At 32.4% G+C, this 21148-nt stretch overlaps 1 protein-coding gene across 3 annotated transcripts in view; it reads right to left on the bottom strand.

The window, feature by feature from the left end:
* Nucleotides 1-21148, bottom strand: part of LOC129220376 (D-ribitol-5-phosphate cytidylyltransferase-like) — a 55932-nt gene that overhangs the window by 32413 nt on the left and 2371 nt on the right. For 2 of the 3 annotated variants that reach the window (XM_054854783.1, XM_054854785.1), the window contains exons 1-4: nt 13114-13564; nt 9815-10141; nt 2185-2320; nt 223-395 (exon numbers count right to left, since the gene is read on the bottom strand). In XM_054854783.1, the coding sequence (XP_054710758.1) occupies nt 223-395; nt 2185-2320; nt 9815-10141; nt 13114-13336 (859 nt within the window). In that variant the 5' untranslated portion in view covers nt 13337-13564. Of the gene's footprint in view, nt 1-222; nt 396-2184; nt 2321-9814; nt 10142-13113; nt 13565-21148 lie in introns of those variants that run through there. The other variant, XM_054854784.1, reaches the window with a different exon arrangement.

Raw genomic sequence — 21148 nt, 5'->3', positions numbered from 1 at the left:
AAACTTTTCCAAAATTCTGAACAAAAGAAAAAGGGGGAGGGGAATACAAATAATTCCAACATGACTACTTAATCAAGGTTCCCCCCACTCCTCAAAATAAATTTCTTAGGAATCAAAATCAGGAAAAAAAGGTGGTTCATATTGACAATTTATGTAATAAAGCAGATTTAAAAAACAACATGCTACAAAATAAGAATCATAATAAAATGCTCAAGTTCTTACAACAATTTTGCAAGGCTTTTAATCCAGAATCAATTGACTGATGGCGAGACTCAGCTCCTTCTGTAACCATCAGTTTTTCTTCTTTTAAAGCACACATCTGACTTAAAATTTGCAGCATTGCATCTAAGTATTCAGATGATGCGACAACTACAACTTTCTTAACAAAAGAAATCCTACAAAAGATAATATATGTTACACACATTTATTTGGTTATGAAATTTTTCAAAACTAATGAAACCACTTTTTAAGACAATGCTAACTGATTTAATATAATGCAAAAACGGAGGAATTTATGTTGTTAGAAAAAATGCTGCGTTAAATTCACATGAAACATAATTAATTGAAAACAGTTGCAAAATCGCTGCTCTTCACCTACACTACTGTCAACTAAACAATGCCTAAAACCAACTAGAGTGATTGAAACTGCTTATTATTTTGTTAAATGCCAAGGCAAAAAAATAAACTTTGACTAGCCAATTTATACATTTGCACAAAGCTATTGAAATATACAGTGAAGTTCATTCAAAATGCTTGTTTAACAAAGTAAAGAAAGTACAGCAGAGTCTCGAAAATCCGAGTCTAAAGTTTGAGGTTCTGCTTAATCCCAGGTGCTTCATTTATGTTTTTAAGTTTTTCATTTTAGTAGCACAAAATTTGATTTTTATTAAAATCTAAAAATTGAATCTTCTGCTGCTGTAAAACTTATTGAATACGTACAGTAAATAATAAAAACACATTGAGAGGTTAGTTATGTTTTGGTTGCCTTGCACACATAAATGCGTATAGATATCGAGAAAAAATTAAGTTAACATTCGTTTAGAGGCAATTAAAAAGAAATTTATGTAAATTTTGAGTGATAAATTTTTTGTAAAGACAATAGTTTCCTGTCTTTACACATTTGCATCTGTCAGCAAATTTTTAGTTCTTACTATCTTCTCTCAGAACCAATCATCTCTATTTAAAACTCATACAACAAATATATTTGAATTTGAACACAAATGGCAAGTCCAGCAACTATCAGATAACTTGTAGTCAATACTGTCAGGCAATTTCGCCTACTACAAATTATCTAAAAGTTGACAGTCAAAATATTAAAAGCATATATTATTTAATTATCACACTAGAAAGTAATGTAGTGTCCAGATCACATCAGATTTTGAGTATAAAATCACAAATTTTTGTAGAATAGTAATAGAGTAGTCTCCGCTTAATGAGATAGCAGCTTAAGTTATCAATCGCAGATTGTAATTAAAATCACTTATTACTCATTTTTTCTATTCATTTGAATGATAAAACTATCACTTTATGTGATCGTTAACGTTACCAGTTTTTGAATTAGGGATTGGATTTCTGCTGAAACGATCAGAAACTGATTTGCCTACTCTAGATTTTTTGCAAATAAGATGAACAGGAAATTTTAAAAAGATAGAAAATCCTTCAGACAGGACATCTTTCAAGAGCTCAAGTCATGGCTAGAAATTGATCGAAATATCACTTTAGCTTCCATATTAACAAAATCAGACGTTTGCTGGATTGTTATAGGAAAACAGATGGGTGATGAAGCTGATAAGTCCGAAGAAGAATGCCTTGATGTTGAGCCACCACCTACAAACGCTAAAATGAGGAATGCATTGAAAGTTTCAAAACATGATGTACAACTCCACTTTTAAAAAATTATTACGAGAAATTTACAAATGATCTTCTGCAAAATTGCAGAAAATTAACAATCAATGTTTTTTTTAAATTATGCATATTTTTTATACTTTAATGCAAATACTCAACACATAAATATGAGTTTAATAATTTTGTTTTGATACTCTGTAACATACATCTTAAATTGGCAAAGTCACCTGATTTCTTGATTTGCTTATCATCAATCAGTTATTGCTACCAATAACATCAAGCGTCCCAAAGTGATCACATTGAGCGGAGTCTACTACATATATATATAAAACATATTACCTGATAAATGCTTCAACAGTGTAACATATAAGAGGTTTCCCATGTAGAGGAATATATTGCTTAGGGGTACTCAAGCCCATTCGTTCTCCAGTACCAGCAGCAGGTATAACAACACACACAGGGTATGTAATGGAATCTGAAATGACAAGAACCCTTTGAAATAACAAATGGAAGCATTACAAGAGTTAAACTTTTTAAACACAACATAGTTTGGAAGAATCTAAAGGAGGTTTGTAAGGAATTAGTGAAGGTATTTGAGTTTTTTGGTCAGAAGCCGAGCAAGGGCCAAGTGCAAAAATGCATGAAAAGTGTGGTAAACACTTCTTCTACGGTTCTGTGAGAAAAATTTATTGCCTCATGTTTTCAATACAAAACAGGGATACAACTCACAGACTGGATGGGAGAAGAGGCAATTGGATAGCTCTTTAAATGAAAACAACCTGATTGTGATTAATGTCTCCAGCCAGACGAAAACTCTAAATGGAAGGGAGGAAAAACTCCCCTTTATGCATTTATGTCAGCAATAAATTATAGTACTAAAATCAGCAGTTAGTTTGAGAATCATACATTTTCATGTGTATTTCAGGGTGACAAGAAATAACTTAAACATACATAATACACCATAACTTTAATGCTAATGAAAACATTACAACCAAATTTCAATATGAATATGAATACATTATTTCGTCTAATATATTTACTAATTTTCAAAGTGGCTACCTTTAGGATTAATACAGAGCTTTAAATGTGTCACAAAATTTTCAGCACTGGGCTACAACTCACTTACTGATATTTTATCCTATGCTTTGCATAAGGATTTCTTTTGGGATGCCAAAGTTTTATGATGTTTAGTACATACCCTTGTCTCCATGATGGATCAAAGAGACTTGAGTTAAAATCTGTGAAGTACAGTGGCCATTCTTGATCTCCAACGAAGTCCTGAAAATGTGTCTTTAGCTCTGTGTGCAGGTGTGGAATCCTGTTGAAAGGTCCTTCTTTTGTTGCCTAAGAACTTTTGTGACCAAGGTAAGCCAACATCTTCCAAAATGCATTTGCGATATTGCGATATGTTTCTTGACCAATTTTATACCCTGATCAACAAAAAACAAGTATCCCGCTAGCACATATCCCACCCCAAACCATTAGATTGGGGGCAATGACACAGTTCAACAGTGCAAGAAGTTCCTAGAACTCTTAAGAGCTTCCTAAGAGCTCTCCTAGAACTTCCTAAAACTCTGGCATCAATAAAGAAATCCTAATGCAACCTTGTATGTATATATATATATATATATATATATATATATATATATATATATATATATATATATATATATATATATATATATATATATATATATATATATATATATATATATCAGGGGTCTGTCAGGATTTTTCACAAGGTCCGTTTTTTTTGTGAAAAATCAAATAATTCTGCAAAAAAAGATTTTTTTTTTTTTTTTGTAAAAACGAAATTTAAGAATTTTGAGTTGGCGCAAACTGCATCATTGATACTTAAAGTTGAGTGTTTTCTTCTTTTCTGTTGAGAATTTTATTCTTGAGTGTTTTTCAAGTACTCTGGGGAGGAGGCGGAATCACTCTCTGGGAGATGGGCACTCCTCAAGTATCAATATATATTTACCATTCTAAATTATGTTAAATTTTCTAGAAATGTTATATGTATAGTATTTAAAATATTTGGAGCAAAGAAATTCAGGCAGGGGTTCAGCATTTAACTTTTTGACCCAAGACACTGTTGAAGAGCACAGAATTTCGTTTAAAACTTATAAACTCCGTGATGTTTACAAAAAAAAAAAAAAAATCATTTGTTTATCTCTTAACAAAGCATGCTAAACATCGAAAATTCGAAAAATCAGATTCCCATAGCGGATGCAAAGGGATCGCAATCCTCAAAGTGAAGGCATCAAAAGTATAAAAACGGCTTGTAAAATAAATACTTTTAATAAAATTACTTCAGAATTGCATTTTAGAGTCCTATGTTAAACATATCATTAATATCTGGACACAGATGAAGCAAAATAAATAAATAAATAAATAAACCATTGATTCAGCATTTTAATTTGTGATTCACAAAAGAAAATAGAATTTCACTTTTAAAACTTGAAATAAGCGTTTGTACGAAAATAAAGAGACTTTTCATTCATTTACATTCTAATAAAGAGAAGTTAGCTTGAAAAAAGAATAAAACATGATTCTCATATCGGATGTAAAAAGATTGCGTTTTTCAAAATGCTCATCTAAAGAAAAAAAAGGTAAATAAAAGAATTTGTTAAAAGTTAATTATCCTTTTAAGCATCGAAAAATCAAACCCATATAACTTTCTCCCAAAATAACAGTTAAACCACCAGATGCAAAGATGCTAAGTGGTGATAAGTTTGAAGTAGGTAACCCTATCTGAAGAAGGTTAATGCTTTTTCTCAGAGAAGTTTACAACAACACCACTGCATAGCACAAAAAAGCAAAATTATAAACCAAACTGACTTTCAGCTATTAACTTCTTTCAAAGAAATCAAGAACAAGCGTTATATTTATTTGGCCGTAGTAGTTATTTATCGTTTTCAGAAGCATCACAAGAGTGCCAGGTTTTTTTTTTTTTTCCTTTTGCAAAATTGGCAAATTTTGTATAAGTTGATCTCTCTAATTTAACTTTAAAAAAGGTTCCAAACATTATCGTTTTTATACATGGAAATATACTGCATTATTTTGATTTGAGATTCGCTCTTTCAATAAACAATTTGTGAAAGATCCGTTTCTGTTAATCAGAATTTTGTGAAGGGTCCGTTTTGGTTGAACTTGATCAGGATTTTGTGAAGGGTCCGGTAACGGACCCAAATTTCCTCTGGTCAGACCCCTGTGTATATATACAGTAAAACCTTGATTATGAGAGCTTCAATTAACCAAGGTTTCTGTTAACTGAGCAGATAATGAAGTCTTTTTTTTTTTTTGGTCTAAATACGTAAGCCCTTAAAAGGACAAGGTGTTTTATTTCTCTGCAAATGCTGCCTGCTGTTCTGCCTCAAAAACTAACTTATAAGAAACATCAGAAAAACCCTTTAGAGCAGGTGTGCCAGAAATTTGGGACTTTTGCAAAGAATGCTAACAGACTTAACAACAATAATGTAAATTTGATAAAATGATGAATTTTCAATTTAAAAATAAAAACATTTTCTGGAAATTTTGTTTTTACTTCCTTTTACAAAAAAGGAAGTATTGTATTCGCGAAAAGATTTTCACTCAAAAATCGGCCTTAATTTCCATATTTCTCACCCCCGAATGAATGTTGAGTTTTTTTTCGACCCGATCACACGTGAATATATGCCTAGGAACATACAGACACCCGAAATATCCATTTTGACGACCCCCTAGTTAATTACAACGAATTTTCTCGTGACGTCCGTACGTGTGTATGTATCTCACATAACTCAAAAACGGTATGTCCTAGAAAGTTGAAATTTGGTATGCAGACTCCTAGTGGGGTCTAGTTGTGCACCTTCTCTTTTGGTTGCATTCGGATGTTCCTAAGGGGGTCTTTTGCCCCTTTTTGGGGGGAAAAGATGTGAATTTCGATGTAAACTCAAGTTGTGTTATAATTTGTCGGAGACTTGGCGATATATCACCAGTCTTTTGGGCACCAAATTTGTCGCCAGGTTGGCGACAAATTTGGCGATTTTTTTTTCTTTTTTTTTAAAATTTGGTTTTGATTTGTCCACTATTGATGATATTTAGAGGGTAAACAATTGAATCACATTAAAATGGCCAATAATGAGGAAATGACATTAAATTGGAGTAAAAGGAAGTCATTTGATGCACACATCAGCTCGTTTTAAAGGCATCTGTGAAAATTTAAATTTGCATTGTAAAAAAATCAATTGACGTTTTAAAACTTACTACAGGTTATTTTGCTTGTTTAGCTTTTTAACTGTAAAACATTATTTTTACTTGTTCATTTTTATCCTTTAAAAATATTCTATTGTATTTTCCCTAATACGTTTTAAAAATTTGCGATCTGACGTGCTTTTATACCAAGTTTTTACTAACCGAGATTCCCAACATCTGAGGCACCAGCGGTCCCAATTAGCTCGGCTCACCAAGGTTCTACTGTACATGTAAAATTTTTGTTATAAATATTGAATTTTTAATCTATGAAAGCATCATGAATGTCTAGACACAACCTCTTACACAAAAAACCTTTACAATGCATAAATAAAAATATTATTTGCATGTACTGGTAGTACTTAAAAACACAGTTATTAAGTTCAGACTGAAGTTTACCTTGAGACTTTGAAACAGTAGAGTTAAAACAGAAAATGTGTATCATAAAATCATTGATCTCTGTGAAGTTTAATTTGCACAAAAGTAATTTATCTTGCACACTGCTTAGGGTTTAAAAATGACATTAAACATTAATTTCTTATTTCAATAGATTTACATCAGAGTTTTAATCAAAACTTTTAACTTCAACCACATTAGTTTGGTTTCAAGCAAATCAACCTTGATGTTTGCTGTTAAACAAAATAAGAAGTTCACACCAGCTGAAGAGATTACAACAATTTTAAAAACATAAAATCAAATCAAAACTAGTTCAGATTAAGAAAACAAAATACGATTTTGGTTACTTACATAGCAGTTATCTAGAGAAGCAAAAGAGCTTCACTTTTTATAAAACTGCTCCTGAATACAGTTCAAGTGTTAATTATTATTTGCCACTAGGGTGGCTCATGAAATTCCTGTGGTGAGCTGGTGTACACCGCCAAAGGCAGTGTTCTTTGGGGGCTTAGCCTCACCTTTCCTGTGGCGGTACAGTAATTATTGTGCAGAACATAAATTTATGGCGCGGCTTTGTCCCTTCCTTACTGCCTGTGGTGTTGCAATAATTAATGGGGAGTCCATTAATTTTCAGAGTGGTATGCATCTAACTTAACCCAATTTCCTTGGAGCCATTCCAAGTTCTGTGAATGCCTTTAATTTTCCTCAAACGGAAGAGATGAGGCAATTCAAAATCATTTAAAATACAGGTCCTATTATGTTTTCTTCTCCTGCTAGAAATAGGCAGTGTGTCAGCGATATGGCCTTAAAAACGAATGAAGGGAAAAGCGAAAAAGTCGAAAGAAAAAACGAACTACCAGTTAATTTCTGAAAAAGAACAAAGCAAGAGAAAAATTGTTTTTAGATAATATCTTCGCTTTGAAGCATATAATTATGCAACTCAATCAAACAAGTTGCCTAAAAAATTACGAATCCAACGTTATTTGGTTTAATTATCAGCTCCCTATTGTTCACCAAGAGTAGTGATATAAATAGACATGTTTTATACATACCACAACTTTTAATAATATTAGATTGGGTGCAAGTTATAATAGAAACAATTCAGGTTTTCTAACCAAAGTTTTTGAGAATTCCATTTTTTTTAAAGCAGATTTTATGAACTGTCATACTTTGGCCATACGCTAAGGATCTATTTTTTCAAATCAAATAATTTCAATAAAAAATATATCAATTCAAAAAATTAAACTGCGAATTAGATTGGAAGGAACATTAAACAGTAATTCTGAATACGGAATTGAAGAATGAAGCTGGCTTTAAATTATTCAGCAATGGAAAAGTTTTAGTTTTTAATGATACATACAGAATAACAATGGAACAATATACAGTGAATTTGCGATAAGTCGAATCTAAAGGGACCAACGAAAAACTTCAATTTATCGGAAGTTCCGACTTTTTGCAAGTTTCGGTTTTTGACATTTTAATATTAAAAACCATTGAATATTTAAATATATACATATAACAGACAAAATTATAGTTTTAAAAGTTTTTAAGCACAATATGAGCAGTTTAATCAAAAATATTGAGAGAAAAAAAATCAAAAGCATGGTTTTGCTTTCGTTACTGCTGGAACCACTTGAATACTGATTTTACTTCAGGAAAGGTGCACATCTTCATTCCTTTCAAATTCGGATTCATGGATTCTACCGCTTTAGAAGTTTTTCTTTTAATATTGCTGACAGAGTACTTGCTTAGACATCCTTAAATAGTAAAGAAAACTCACTCTGTCTCTCAGGAATTAAGCTTATGATCGAACTAAAGAATGAAGAGGAATGCAACTTAACTTCGGTCGACCTTTGAGTAACGGTACAATCAGTTGACATGACAGCTTAAAAGCCAATTCCTAGTCCAGCAATATATCAAGTCCCTGATGTAAACAGTACAGTACAACAAAAGAAAACAAGCTAACTCATTTCCACATGTGTAACTCCTTTGTCGTACATTGGCTCAACAGGTGCCCTTTTTGCTTTAGAAGAGGTGCAGGAATTTTTTCGTGCAGGAATTGCAAGTGAAGGTGGATTAAATTTTCTCTCATAGTCGCTTGTTTCTTTTTTTTTCCATTCTTTCGAAATAAATTTCGAGTCATCTTTGAAAAACCTTCAAGTTAAAGGACGTATAACTTCGAGATATTGAGAATAATTAGCATGGAATTAAAGACAAATGGGTGGGGACTTGATAAAAATGAACAAATATTCGAGTTATCGAACTTCCAGGTATCGTGACTGTATATGGGAAATAAACAACAGACTTTAAAGCATCTACAGGGAACTTAGAATACACGGCTTGTCCCTGTCTAACTTGCAAGCCTATTTTCTCAACCGATGGTCCTAAATACGTAATTCCAATTGCAAAAATGGTCAAAACAAGATGCAAAGTTAAGAAATTTCTGATATAAAAGTTTGAAAAGAAAAAAAAAATTGCGACAAAAATTTTAAATCTAATTTTAAATATTGTCCGTAGATTCCCAACATTGTATTTAGGGAAATCACAAGCATGAAAAACAATTTGAAAACAAACAAATTGACATTAGTACTACCAATATTCCCCAAGCTATGAAATACAGAATTTTATGACTTAAACCATTTTACACTAGTGCTTATTACATATTTTGGATAGAAATATAGCAGCTAACAAGGGTGCAAAATTATATGTGTGCCCCTGCACAGTCTTTTTTTCAGAAGGCATGAGATTTTGTAGTTTATAATAACATAACATTTGCATTCAATTTTCAACAGCAATGAAAAAAGTAAATATTTAATTTTTTTGCTCCAACATCATGTCATCTTTTAAAATGGCAACACATTTCAAATTTATCTCCTACACAGTCCCTGCTCTGTGAGCTAGAATTTTGAACTCCAATATATCCTTAAATTTTGGTTGCAAATATATTTACTCCTTTATTATATACATTTATTTTAATTTTATTTTTTATTAGTATTATTTTTCAATAAATATGTTCCCCTACATATACTTGTAAGGATCTAGAGGCTGTATAGAAAGTTAGATTTCATGTTTGTTACCCTCTTTTTTCTTCAAAGTTTTAATATCTTAACTCTGCATCTCATTTTGACCATTTTTTGCGATTGGTAGTCTAGGATTAATCTAGGACTAATGATTGCAAAATTAAAGGTCTTACAGATTAAACGGGGACACACCATGTACAAATAACTTCAATCCTGACAATTTGACATTCCAACCATTTAAAAATAGCTCTCTTTTTGAAGTTTCTACCAGTAAGTTGTTTTTCTTCTCGCTCATAAAAACGTCAATGATGTCAATGATTTACCTGAATTTCTTGGACGAAACTTTTTGAGAACAGGAGTCCTCTCAATCTCAGCATCATGCCCAATATGAGTTTTCCAAAATATAACATGTACTTTCCCATCAGAGAGTGATCTTGATACTTCCATGGTAGAAGGGCAAGTGCTTCCTATCTTGTTGGATCCCATTTCTTTCTGTTTCCTAACACCTTTGGATTCAGATTTGTGTATACCTGATCGATGACAAATGAAATGAGTTTTAGCTTCGCCTTTTTGTAACTTCTTTTCTGAGATCCTGCGGATATATGCATAACCAGATGATATTTCCATTTTCTTTTTCCATGTCTCAAAAGCTGTAACAAAATGAAAAATTTAAAACTTTCAGTAAGCTTTTAATTTTCAGATAAAAGTCAACATTCCAAATTCAAACCATTGGACAGTTTTATACAGTATGAAAGAATATAAATGTGACGACCCGCAACAGGCTTTGGGCCAACTAATCATTTGATACAAAATTACTAAGAAGTTGACTAAATGCAGCAAGAATTTAACTTCTTTTAACTTCTGAAGATTTATAATTACTGTTTGGCAAAGATATTCAACATGGCACTTTACAAAATTGGAAATTCTTCTTAATAAGTATTCAGCGACGTTTCAAGGATAAAATGAGCTTTTTCAAGGACTAGTTAGCAATATTTCAAACGCAAACCTTTTTTACAATAATAAAAAAAAATAATGCTGATTTGATTCCAATTCACATAAAAGTTTCAGCATAGGCAAACCTTTTATACCACACTACAAAAGCTTAAAATCAATCTTCAATAGTGGGCAGTAAGAATCAGATTGACTATTGCTGACTTAAAATAACAATAAGAGCATTAAAAACCAATGTAGCACAACCAGTAATTTAAAAAAATCAATAAGTAATTAGACAATTAATTTTAAAATTTTGCTGAGATTGTAATATGATCATAAACAAATATTCTTCTTTTTCCTATTCACTATTTACCATGGTTTTTCAGCCTTTAATTACAGTATTTTTATTTATTTTAAACAATTAAAATAACACATGCGGATTTAAGGTAGCAAATAAAACTTTGATGTTTGTACAGGTGTATTAAATTATCTTACAGTTTGCTGACAAGATATAGTTTTGCAATTAGTTCAATGCCACTTTAAAATTACAAAAAACACCATCAGTACAACAAAATTGAGTAAAAAACAAAAATAGCTTATTTTATCATCTCACTTCCTTTTTCAACTGAAGAAGAGGTTTCTCGTAATTATGATATACTTGTGTAGTATTCATTACTCATATGATGTTGCATTTGTCTCTTTATGTCATTGGCAAAAAAATTAGAAAGTAATCATCTATATATCAGTGATGTGCCGGATCGTTAAAAATGTAGATCCGCGGATATGGATACGGATCCGGATCATTAGGGTCAAGATTCGCGGATACGGATCTCAAAATCTTTTTGCCCAATTCAACTATCCAAGTGTAAAATTTATTACGGGAGTTATTCCCGTCACTATAATAACACTGTTTCTTCAAAAAATGTCATCTACGGCGAAAATATAATAAAGACTATGATTTACTCTTTGAAGAAATATCCGTTAAAATAGATGGAGAGTTGGAAGGAACGGGTCAGCGCAGCATTAATGCTTAAATAGAATGTGAAAAATTATTTCTAGCTTGCTCGGTAGATGTAGGATACAGGAGCAAGAATGTAAAGTTGCTACTGGATAGGCTAGAAATAATTTTTCGCATTTTATTTCAGCATAAATGCAGCGCTGACCCATTCCATCCAGATTAATTCGACGGACGGAATAACAGAGCTGGTAACACCTTTACAAACAATAAATAGAGACTTTTGTCTCACTTTTTTTGAAGGATGCCGGGAAAAACCAAAATGAAGAATAACAGAAACCCCAAATCAATAACAAAAACTAATAGTAAGTTAAAAATTTAAAAAAAAAACATGTCTCAGAGAGCCGTTGGCTTCCAAATGATACCTTATAATTTGAATAGGGAATAAAACCTAATTTAAACGGAATTTAAGAGTCTTTTATTTAAATATTTAAAAAAATTTAGAATAGAAAAGATCCATTTAAGATCCGTCAAAAAAGTAACGGATACGGATCTTTATTTTTCCTCGGGTATCCGCGGATACGGATATCCGGAACATCACTACTATATATATGGATGCCTCAGTTGCCAAATCGATTAACTACACTTTTCGAAAAAATAATCATTTCTGCTTCAAAAGTGCTTAATCAATGCTTAGCATTGGAACTTATATTAAAGTTTTGGTTCAGTACATTTCTGATCCTGTGATGGCAGAAAATATAACACGAGGGACCATTCACTCCTATAGATAACACTATCTTTTTCATCACTTTTCTCGATTTTTTGTTTTATGGAGTTAATCGATTTTGGCAAGTGAAGCATACATATAAGAGCGACTGTGTTTGTTTCTTTGTTTGTGCTTGATGGCCAGAAGCCCCCATAGCACCTACAGCTCTGAAACTTGGCACAAAAGTCGAACATACCCTGGGGCATGCACCTTGAAGTCGAAATTCTTAATTTCTAATTAGTTTTTTCTTTATTAAATGTTTTATGTGATTTTTAGCCCTTTTTTGTGTTTAATTGGTCACAAATCCCCCCAACCAATTGCGCCAGAATTTTTTTTTTTTTCTTTTTTTGTACCATAGTGTAGAGAATTTAATTTCAAATATGACAACTAAAAAAGCTTTGAAGATTGACCAATTTTTGATTTTTTTTAAAAAAAACCTTTATTTTGCGTTTTTTCCGGGGTTTAACTTCTTTCTAAACCTATCCCCCAAAAAGGATTAGATATTTCTTTCTGAAAATTTAGTATATAGTAGTCAAAACATGTTTCCCACTTCAGAAAAAAAAGTTTTTAAAAATATGCAATAGCTTTTTTAAAAAAAAATATTAAATTTTGAAAAAAACTTTTTTTTCCGCTTTTTCCTGGGTTTAATTCTTTCTAAACCCATCCTACAAAATGTATGAGAGATTTCTTTCTGAAAATTTAGTATGTAGTAGATTGTATATGTATATAGCGGCTGAAGACGGCAATTTTGGCGTAAAAAGGTGAATGACACAAAATGCAACTGGAAATAGGTATAGAAAAGATGAAAAAGATAGATATATATAGTAATTAATACCACTGCCAACAAACGCCGTAGGCCGCGAACTTGGCATGAAAACAGGGGGCACGGGCATTGCCGTGCGGGTACTGCTAGTATAAAATAGGCATGAAAATAAAAATTCTTACATTTTTTTTTTAATGCAACTTACTGTCATTATCAGGAAAATCTTGAATCTCTTTTTCAAGTTTTAGTTCATGAAATGATTGCAGATGATCACGCAGCTGTTTCTGATATCGAAATGTTTCTCCACAGTCAAAAGAACAACTTATTTTTCCAGGTACATGAGGGGAAAGGTCGTGCAGTCTTCTCATGTGTTGGAAAAGATTTTTTTGCTGGGTGAAAACTTTTGAACACGCAGAGCATGGAAACATTGCTTTTTCTATGCATCAAGGGACAAAGCATATATTCGTGACCTAGGAGAAAGTTCTGTCAACTTTATATTCCTTAAAGAAATACATAAGACATTAGCATTAATACAGGACTGTTATATAAGTAAGAAGGAAAAAATCTGTATTCCTTTCTCTTCCAAAATCTGAAATTCATCAATAGGGCTTAATATTATTGTCATTTTGGAAACTTTCTTCAACTATAATTCTAGGAAACAGTGGTAGCACTCTTTCCTAGAATTATAACTTTCATACTTTTTAGAAGAAAAATTCTTAAAATTTGTCAGTTTTCTATGTTTATCAGCTTAGAGTCAACAAAAGTTCTGAAAAGGATTTATTGGTTCAATCAGGAAAAACCGTGAACAGGAAGAAGGTGAAAAACCGTGATAATAAAGCAATCCGAACTAATGACTGGATTCAGCTTACTCTTAAAATTAGGATATGTTTTCTTAATATTCCATAAATTTTTAAGATTTATTAATAATACTTTATAATGTGTAGATAAGATGTGATTTTGTTTTCTGCTTTGCTTAAAGATAAGGTTTCCATCATCATGTTAAAATAATATGTTGAACAATTACTTTTCTTAACTATATTTGTAATGGTCTATAAGAAAAACTGGAAATTTTCCTTTAGTTCTGAACTAATTTTGTAGTAATTACACTATTGCAAGAGCCTGAAAATCGGTTACGCACACAGAAAGAGGGATCTATGTAGTTTTGCCACTTGAAGTTAAGATTGTATAGTGCAGTACAGTTAAATTTAGAGCAACATATTCTAAAAATATGAAATTAATTTATAAAAATAAAAATTAACTGATTTTAATAGACGATTTCGTTAAAAAAATTACTTGATTGAAATCAAATGATTTAAATAAATATATTTCTGTTTTTAAATCACTTGCTTTGAATCATGATTTAAATCAACAAACCCTATTAAACCCTAGGGGTTCCACGTCCAGTTGATCACCTAACCAGAACAGCCTTGCATCCCAGCGCTTTTGGTCTCTTAACCGTTTAACCGCCGAACTATTGACGGATGATCAAATTTGAGTAATTTTTTGAAATTATGTCTATTTGTGTCTAGTAAATACAGAAATAAAATAAAATTTCCAGAAAAAAATTTTTTACTATGATTTTCAGTGTGTTCCATTTTTGGAACATTGGCGTTTTGCATGAAGTTTTTTTTTCAGACAATTTTTTTAAAACTAAGAGGTTTTGAATGCGGTTTTTATCTTAGCATACTTTATTGCGGAAAAAATAATATTTTAAATTGCATTTGTGTACATATCAGAATTCAGAAAATCCAATACTGAAATATCTAATGCCCATCATATGAAAGGAAGCATTGCTGTTGAAGTCGTTTGTCGCAATGGAAACATTTCTTAGTCGTATTTTTTTGCACACCGCGCAACGTCCTTGGGATGCAGATACAATATAATGTCCGTCAGACATTCTTGACCGTTTATGTAAATGACAACGAGGCCCTAGAGGACTTTCCACTCGTACTTTTCTTCTTAGGAGGTGAGTTGTTATTTCTCTTCGGAACTCTAAATGCTTCATCTTGACTTCGTGTAAATCACAATGAAGTAACCAACTAGCTACAACTGAAATATTCAGCGCAGTACTAAAAAGATTCCCCCACCATTTTTTACTCCTCAAATGAGGTCTGTAGCTCCCTAAAAGTTTATCAAAGACGTCCACACCCCCCCTTCCTTCATTGTTTCTCTTGATAAGATGAGGTTGTGGCACATCTATCTTGCATTTCTGCGCATTTGAGTAACATTTTACAGATGCAAGTGGCTCATGTGTATAACAATTAGATGCTACTGTAACCACTGCACTATCTCTCCAGCTGCACATGTACACTGATCCATCAGATCGATAGTTAAAATTTCCGCGATCTTCTTTAGAAAGGGTTTTTTTTGCATTTCCGTGGACAATGGCCAGTTCGGTTTTCACGAATTGTTCCTGTTGCTCGTACACTTTTTTTTTTGATAGTTGAGAAATTAAGTCATATGATGTAAAAAAGTTATCAAAGTATACTTCATGCTTAGACGTGTCAGTCAAAACTGATAATAGATCATTTACAACTCTGGATCCTAATTGCACATCAGGGGATCCTTCTTTTTTGCCTGAATAAATCTCCAAGGAATGTGGGTATCCACTTGAAGAGCACAGCATCCAAATTTTGAAGCCGAATCTTATTGGTTTTCATCTAATAAACATTTTACATGAATGCCGACCGTAGTAGGGAACCATAGATTCATCTATGCTTAATTTTTCATGAAATACACCAAATTGTTGAGGCTTTTTACACAATTCTTCGTAAATAAGGAAAACTTTTCTTAGTTTGTCATTTTGTTTTAATTCATGGTTGTCCATCAAATGAAAGTTGTTTTTTACTTTTCGAAAACGATTTTGAGTTATAACTGTTAGTACAATTGGCACAGATGTATCTTCTGCACTGCTCCAATACATATCTTCAGAAGGAACAGAATGGTACCCACTCAATAGCAACAAACCAAAAAATTGTAGGATTTCATCTCTGTCAACATCTATTCTTCCTCAGTGATATTGCCTAGTTCATCAGGGGGTAATTGGCATATATCTACATCTGACAATGTCTCTAAATAAGCCACAGCTTGTTCTACAGTAAGAAATCTTGTAGACATTTTTTAACATTTATGAACAGTTGGTATATGTCAAACAGAATTTCGTTTCGCCCGGAAACAAAGCTAGCGAATTATTGAACTGCATTTAAAATATGAAGAATAAAACTCTCACTAATATTATTTTTTATTATTACGTGACAATGCAGCTGTCCGAGCAGGTGTGGATTCGGAGCCATATAGTCCGTCAAACAGAAGACTGTTATTATTTTCTTTGCTAACAAAACGTCATATCCTTTCAAAATATAAACTTACTTGGTTTTGCCAACATCTACATCAGAGTACATTCAAAATGAGAAAAAAAAGAAACATATATTACGAAAAATGAAATTTCCCCTTGGAAGTCGAACGATTTACTTCTTGGAAATTTGACTCCCTAAAAGCGCCAATGTTCCAAAATTGGAACATGCTATTTTGAAGGGGTACACCTTTTGGAACTATCATTGTACATATCTACAAGCATTTTAAAATCATACATTGAAGTATTTTTCACAACTATATTTAATATCATCACATTTTCTGAAAAAACCAATTTTTGGTAAATTTTATAAGAAAAAGTTGCAAAAAGCTAAAAAAACACTCATCTTTGAAAAATCGCAATAAATAATTGAAAACATATAAACAATCAAGCAGGAAATCAAAAAATACTTTGAAATAAGACTAAACTGTGTTAAAAAAAACTTGTTTATTTTAACGTTATTTCTTGGGAAAATTTTCACTTAAATATGATGTTCCATTTTTGGAACATTGGCGGGTAAACGGTTAAACTGGGATGGGCAAAGTAAGTTTTGACCTACTCCCTGTGCAGTTCTTCAGTTATCATTTCATTTCTGTGATCTTCTACCAACTCCTATAAGTTTCACCGTCCAAACTGAGGAGAAGCATAAAAAATGATGAGTTGAATTTTGCTTGAACAAATTGGACGAATAATAAGAAGCACAAGTAGAAAGCCAAATTAATGAGAGAGATTCCAATGCACTTGGTATTATTCATTTTAAGATTTATGCTACCCCTATTAACTTAAAATTTAGTCATAAGTTGTGAGAACAAACTGCAAAAAATATCAGGTTACAAAAAAGGCTCTTTTTTTAAATATTCCTCACAAAATTTGTTCTTGAATATAATGCTTCTTTTTTAAATGGCCATGTTTTTTTTTTTTTTTTTTAAATAATTTTGATAGTATTTCACATAAATATTCACCTGCTTTTGAATTTACATGCATCCTCGCCTCAGAGCAACAGAGCTATTTCTGGGATTAGGTACCTTACTGTTGCTCAGAGGAGACGATATATATTTTTTTATTTTGACAGTTTTTTCTTTATCTTTGAGTAAAATACGAAGATGCATAATTTGAAATTATTCATAGCTCTATGAAATAGCAAAATAATAGTTTGGTACTCAGTGACCTCTCACTTATATGCGACCAAAGGGGAAAAACGAAATATTCGCGCACAAATAAGTTAGCGCATAACTAAAAAACCCAAAAATTGGCTTAAATACAAAAGATAACATCAGTTATAGCAGGGTTTCCGCTACGGTCGCATTTTTCGCATAATGCGAAAACACTATCTGAATTGCGAAAATAAAGCAATGCATTTTCGCTTTTTTGCTCAAATAAAAAATAAATTAGTTTTTTAAATAAAGAAGAAATGTATGATCCTAGAGAGCAAGCGTGCATGGCGATAATCAACTTAATCTTTTTAAATCTTAGCTAAGATGTTTAAACTACAATTAAGTTCAATAACTATTAGTCTTATCCAGCATTATGTCCCCCCAAAAACTGCTTTATTAGGAGGAGGGGACTGCAACGTTTTAAACACCAATCATGTTTTATTTTTTTTATTTTATGTTTTAAAAAAATTGCTGTTGTACTTATTTCTTCAAGGATGTCACAAATGAAATATGAATTTTATTCTCAACTGGAGATGAAACACACTGAGGCATACATAAATATATGAGAATGTGTAACATTTTAGCATTTTGCTAAAATTTTTCCATCAATTTTAGCTTTTATGCTAAAGAACTTTTGAACCCAGCTTAAACCCTGAGTTATAGTAATAGTATACTACTGATACTAATGAATAAATACGCATATAATTTCCGTTTATGCATTGTAATTTAATAAAAATGTAAATTTGAAGTTGAACATTTTGTCACTTTTTAACTGTACAGAATGTAAGCAAATTCCCCAAAACCTAAAAAATGTCGCGTGAACAGTGCTATAGTCTACGAGGATGCAAAAGAGCCTCGATAGGCTATGTCAATGCTTACCGCTTGAGCACGACTTTTAGTGATGTCAACCTTTTCGTATGTGACTCCTTCTCCCCTCTCAATGTCAATCACAAGATTAATTCCACCCCCAATCGCACACTTGTGCGAAAAAGAACGCTTTCTTGGAAGAATCGGACTAATGGAATGAAGGCGTGTGAATGTATTTCAAGAGACAGAACAAGAAGGGTACAAATTCACAATATGCAAAGTGTGAATAGGCGATTTAACTAAAACTTGAAAAATTTTATCACACATAAGTGAACAGTGCATTTTAGGTTTCACATACAAATGAACAAGAGTTAACAGTGTTTTCGTATACCGTTGGCCGGGCCGTGAGAGAAACACGCATAAGTGACGAACGAGTATAACAGAGGTCGCGTATAAGCGAGAGATCACTGTATGTTTAGATAGAGATTGAAATTAAAATGACTTTTGAAAAAGCCCATAAAAGCCTGGGTTTTGTATCAAGAAACCAGGTGGGCTGGGGTTTTTTAAAAACAAAAATAAAAGAATTTATCAAACTCTGCTTTAGTTATCAGTTTGTTAGCACTCACAGCTTGAATAAAGTGACATCTGCCTCTATCTGAATTGATTATTTTAGAAAGGGCATAAGTTCAATGGATTCCCGTATGACTTATGCCCTTACTGAAATAATCGATTCATCTGGGTTATTGTCTATTCTAGAGTGATGACTCCATAACAAGGACAAATCTGCAGTCTCTGGATGGCATAACCAGGAGGTCGGTATATTGCATGCACTTACTTATTATTCAGGAGAGCCCCCTTAGTGAGGGTCATGACATAGTGGATGATGTTGAAATTTTTAGGAGGGAAGGTGTTTTTAAGAGCATTTTTCTTTTTGAGAGGTTTTGCTCTTTGGGAAGCCTTTGCAATATTTAGGAGGAGCACCCTTGGTCTTAGAAGGGGTGGGCACCCCTGTATTATTCAATCGATGGGGATATTTCAATAATTGGGAATCCGGCAATCTTTCTGCATTAGCGTCAATTTTTGACTCCAATGCCTGAACGAGAAATATTTTTCTTTGCAAATCTAAACAAAGAGACTGGAAACATCTATTCACATAGGGTTACTATAAATCAGCAGGGTAACCAAAATAAAAGTACTTATACTAAAAATGAGACGACTGCGCCAGATTCCCAATTATCAAAATATCCCCATAGTTTTCGTAACTAATTTACAGTAACCCTACGTGAATAGATGTTTCTATTCTCTTTGTTTAGATTTGAGACGAAAAATACCTCTCGCGCAGGGACTGAAGCCAAAAATTAACGCCAATGAAGAAAGATCCCCAGATTCCCAATTATCGAAATATCCCCCAATCGACCATTTCCACAAAATTAAAAACAAGCGATAACTCCTAACAATGGAGCATCCAAATTTGTTTTACTCTATTTGGAAAACTTATTAATGAGTATTTTTATCAAGATTTTGTGATCTTAAATTCCATTTTATGATGGTTTTCGGTTTTGACAAAATGGCCGAGATAAAAATTAATCACTCATTTCCCTTTTACATTTTTTTTTTTTTTTTGAAAAATTGGTTTTGAATATTCATCTAAACCTTGGGTAAATATCTGAGTATATACCCAAAAATATTTATTACTCACGGCGTATTTGCCCTCTCCACATCACTAATTGCAATACATTCATTGGCGTAAACTAGGGGGGCATAGGGGGCAAGTGCCCCCTACTTTTTTTAAGCCATGGGCAGAGTTATTATTTTGCCCAACTAGTTTTTAAGCAAAGGATTTTTTTTAATTGTTTGTCAAATTATCTATACCTTATTTTCAAACGATAATAAAATGCAATTTGCATATTACCAATGCAATTGTTATAAATTATATGCAAAAGTTGTATCCTTGTGTTAAACCACCAATTAGTAATTTCAGCCTATTGTTTATCTGTTTTCAAACTGCACCACAGTGGGTCAATCTGAAGCCTAGAAGAGGCTCGTGTACCTGATCCCAAAGTGATGATGAACCTTCCCCCCCCCCCCCATCCCCCGTATAATAGGCATGTAATCTTACTTTACTAAATTTAGGTCTTAAACTAGGATTATATGCCCAAAAAAATGAGTGTTTTCGAGAAAGAGCGAACATTTTGCATTTCCGAAGTTTTTCTTAAAGTGAAATTTACTTTTAATCCTTTAACTGGCGCTCACTCTCACATGAATGAACAACCAACCATATAATAGACGGGTCAAAATAGAACAGTTGCGCAACCAGAAAGGGGGCTCCCAGGCTCCCAGAGAATGCTGGGTTGAATGTTTTTCATAACCTTTATTATTGATGAGGAGAAAAGAAGAGGTTTTTGAAAAACAAAGTGATTTTTAAAAATTAATAGTAATGTTAGGGGAAGATCTTGATTTCTTTTAAAAATAAATCTTTGACTTAAAAATTTCCAAAAGTAACAGCTTGTTGATCTGCTAATTCCCCCCCCCCTCCCCCCTTTTTCTTCTCCTTTTTTTCTAGTTCGTCTGAAAATAAGAAAGTGTTCAAAATACTGCTCCTCCGAAGCCCCCCTCCAACCCTCTCACACACCGGAAGCATTATGGAGTATCTTAAATTTCATTTTCAGGTCTTCAATTTCGCGAATTTTCCAAGTTAAATACCCCCAATTACTAAACAACATTCAAAATCGCTTAAAATTGTGTTTTTGGAGCTTTAATTTTGAAAAATTACTGGCCATAATATTACAAAATATCGCGTTTTTAAGACTTGAATTTCAGAAAATATTCGGACAAAGGTCCCTATATTGTTTTTCTCCAACATTAAAGCAATTAGGTTTTTTAAACTACATTTTTAAATTACTACTTTTTTAAATTTTAAGTGGATT

This window comes from Uloborus diversus, chromosome 4 (assembly GCF_026930045.1).
Source record: "Uloborus diversus isolate 005 chromosome 4, Udiv.v.3.1, whole genome shotgun sequence".
NCBI lineage: Eukaryota > Metazoa > Arthropoda > Arachnida > Araneae > Uloboridae > Uloborus > Uloborus diversus.
The sequence above is the reverse complement of the archived record's forward strand: the minus strand, read 5'-3'. Positions and strand labels throughout refer to the sequence as shown.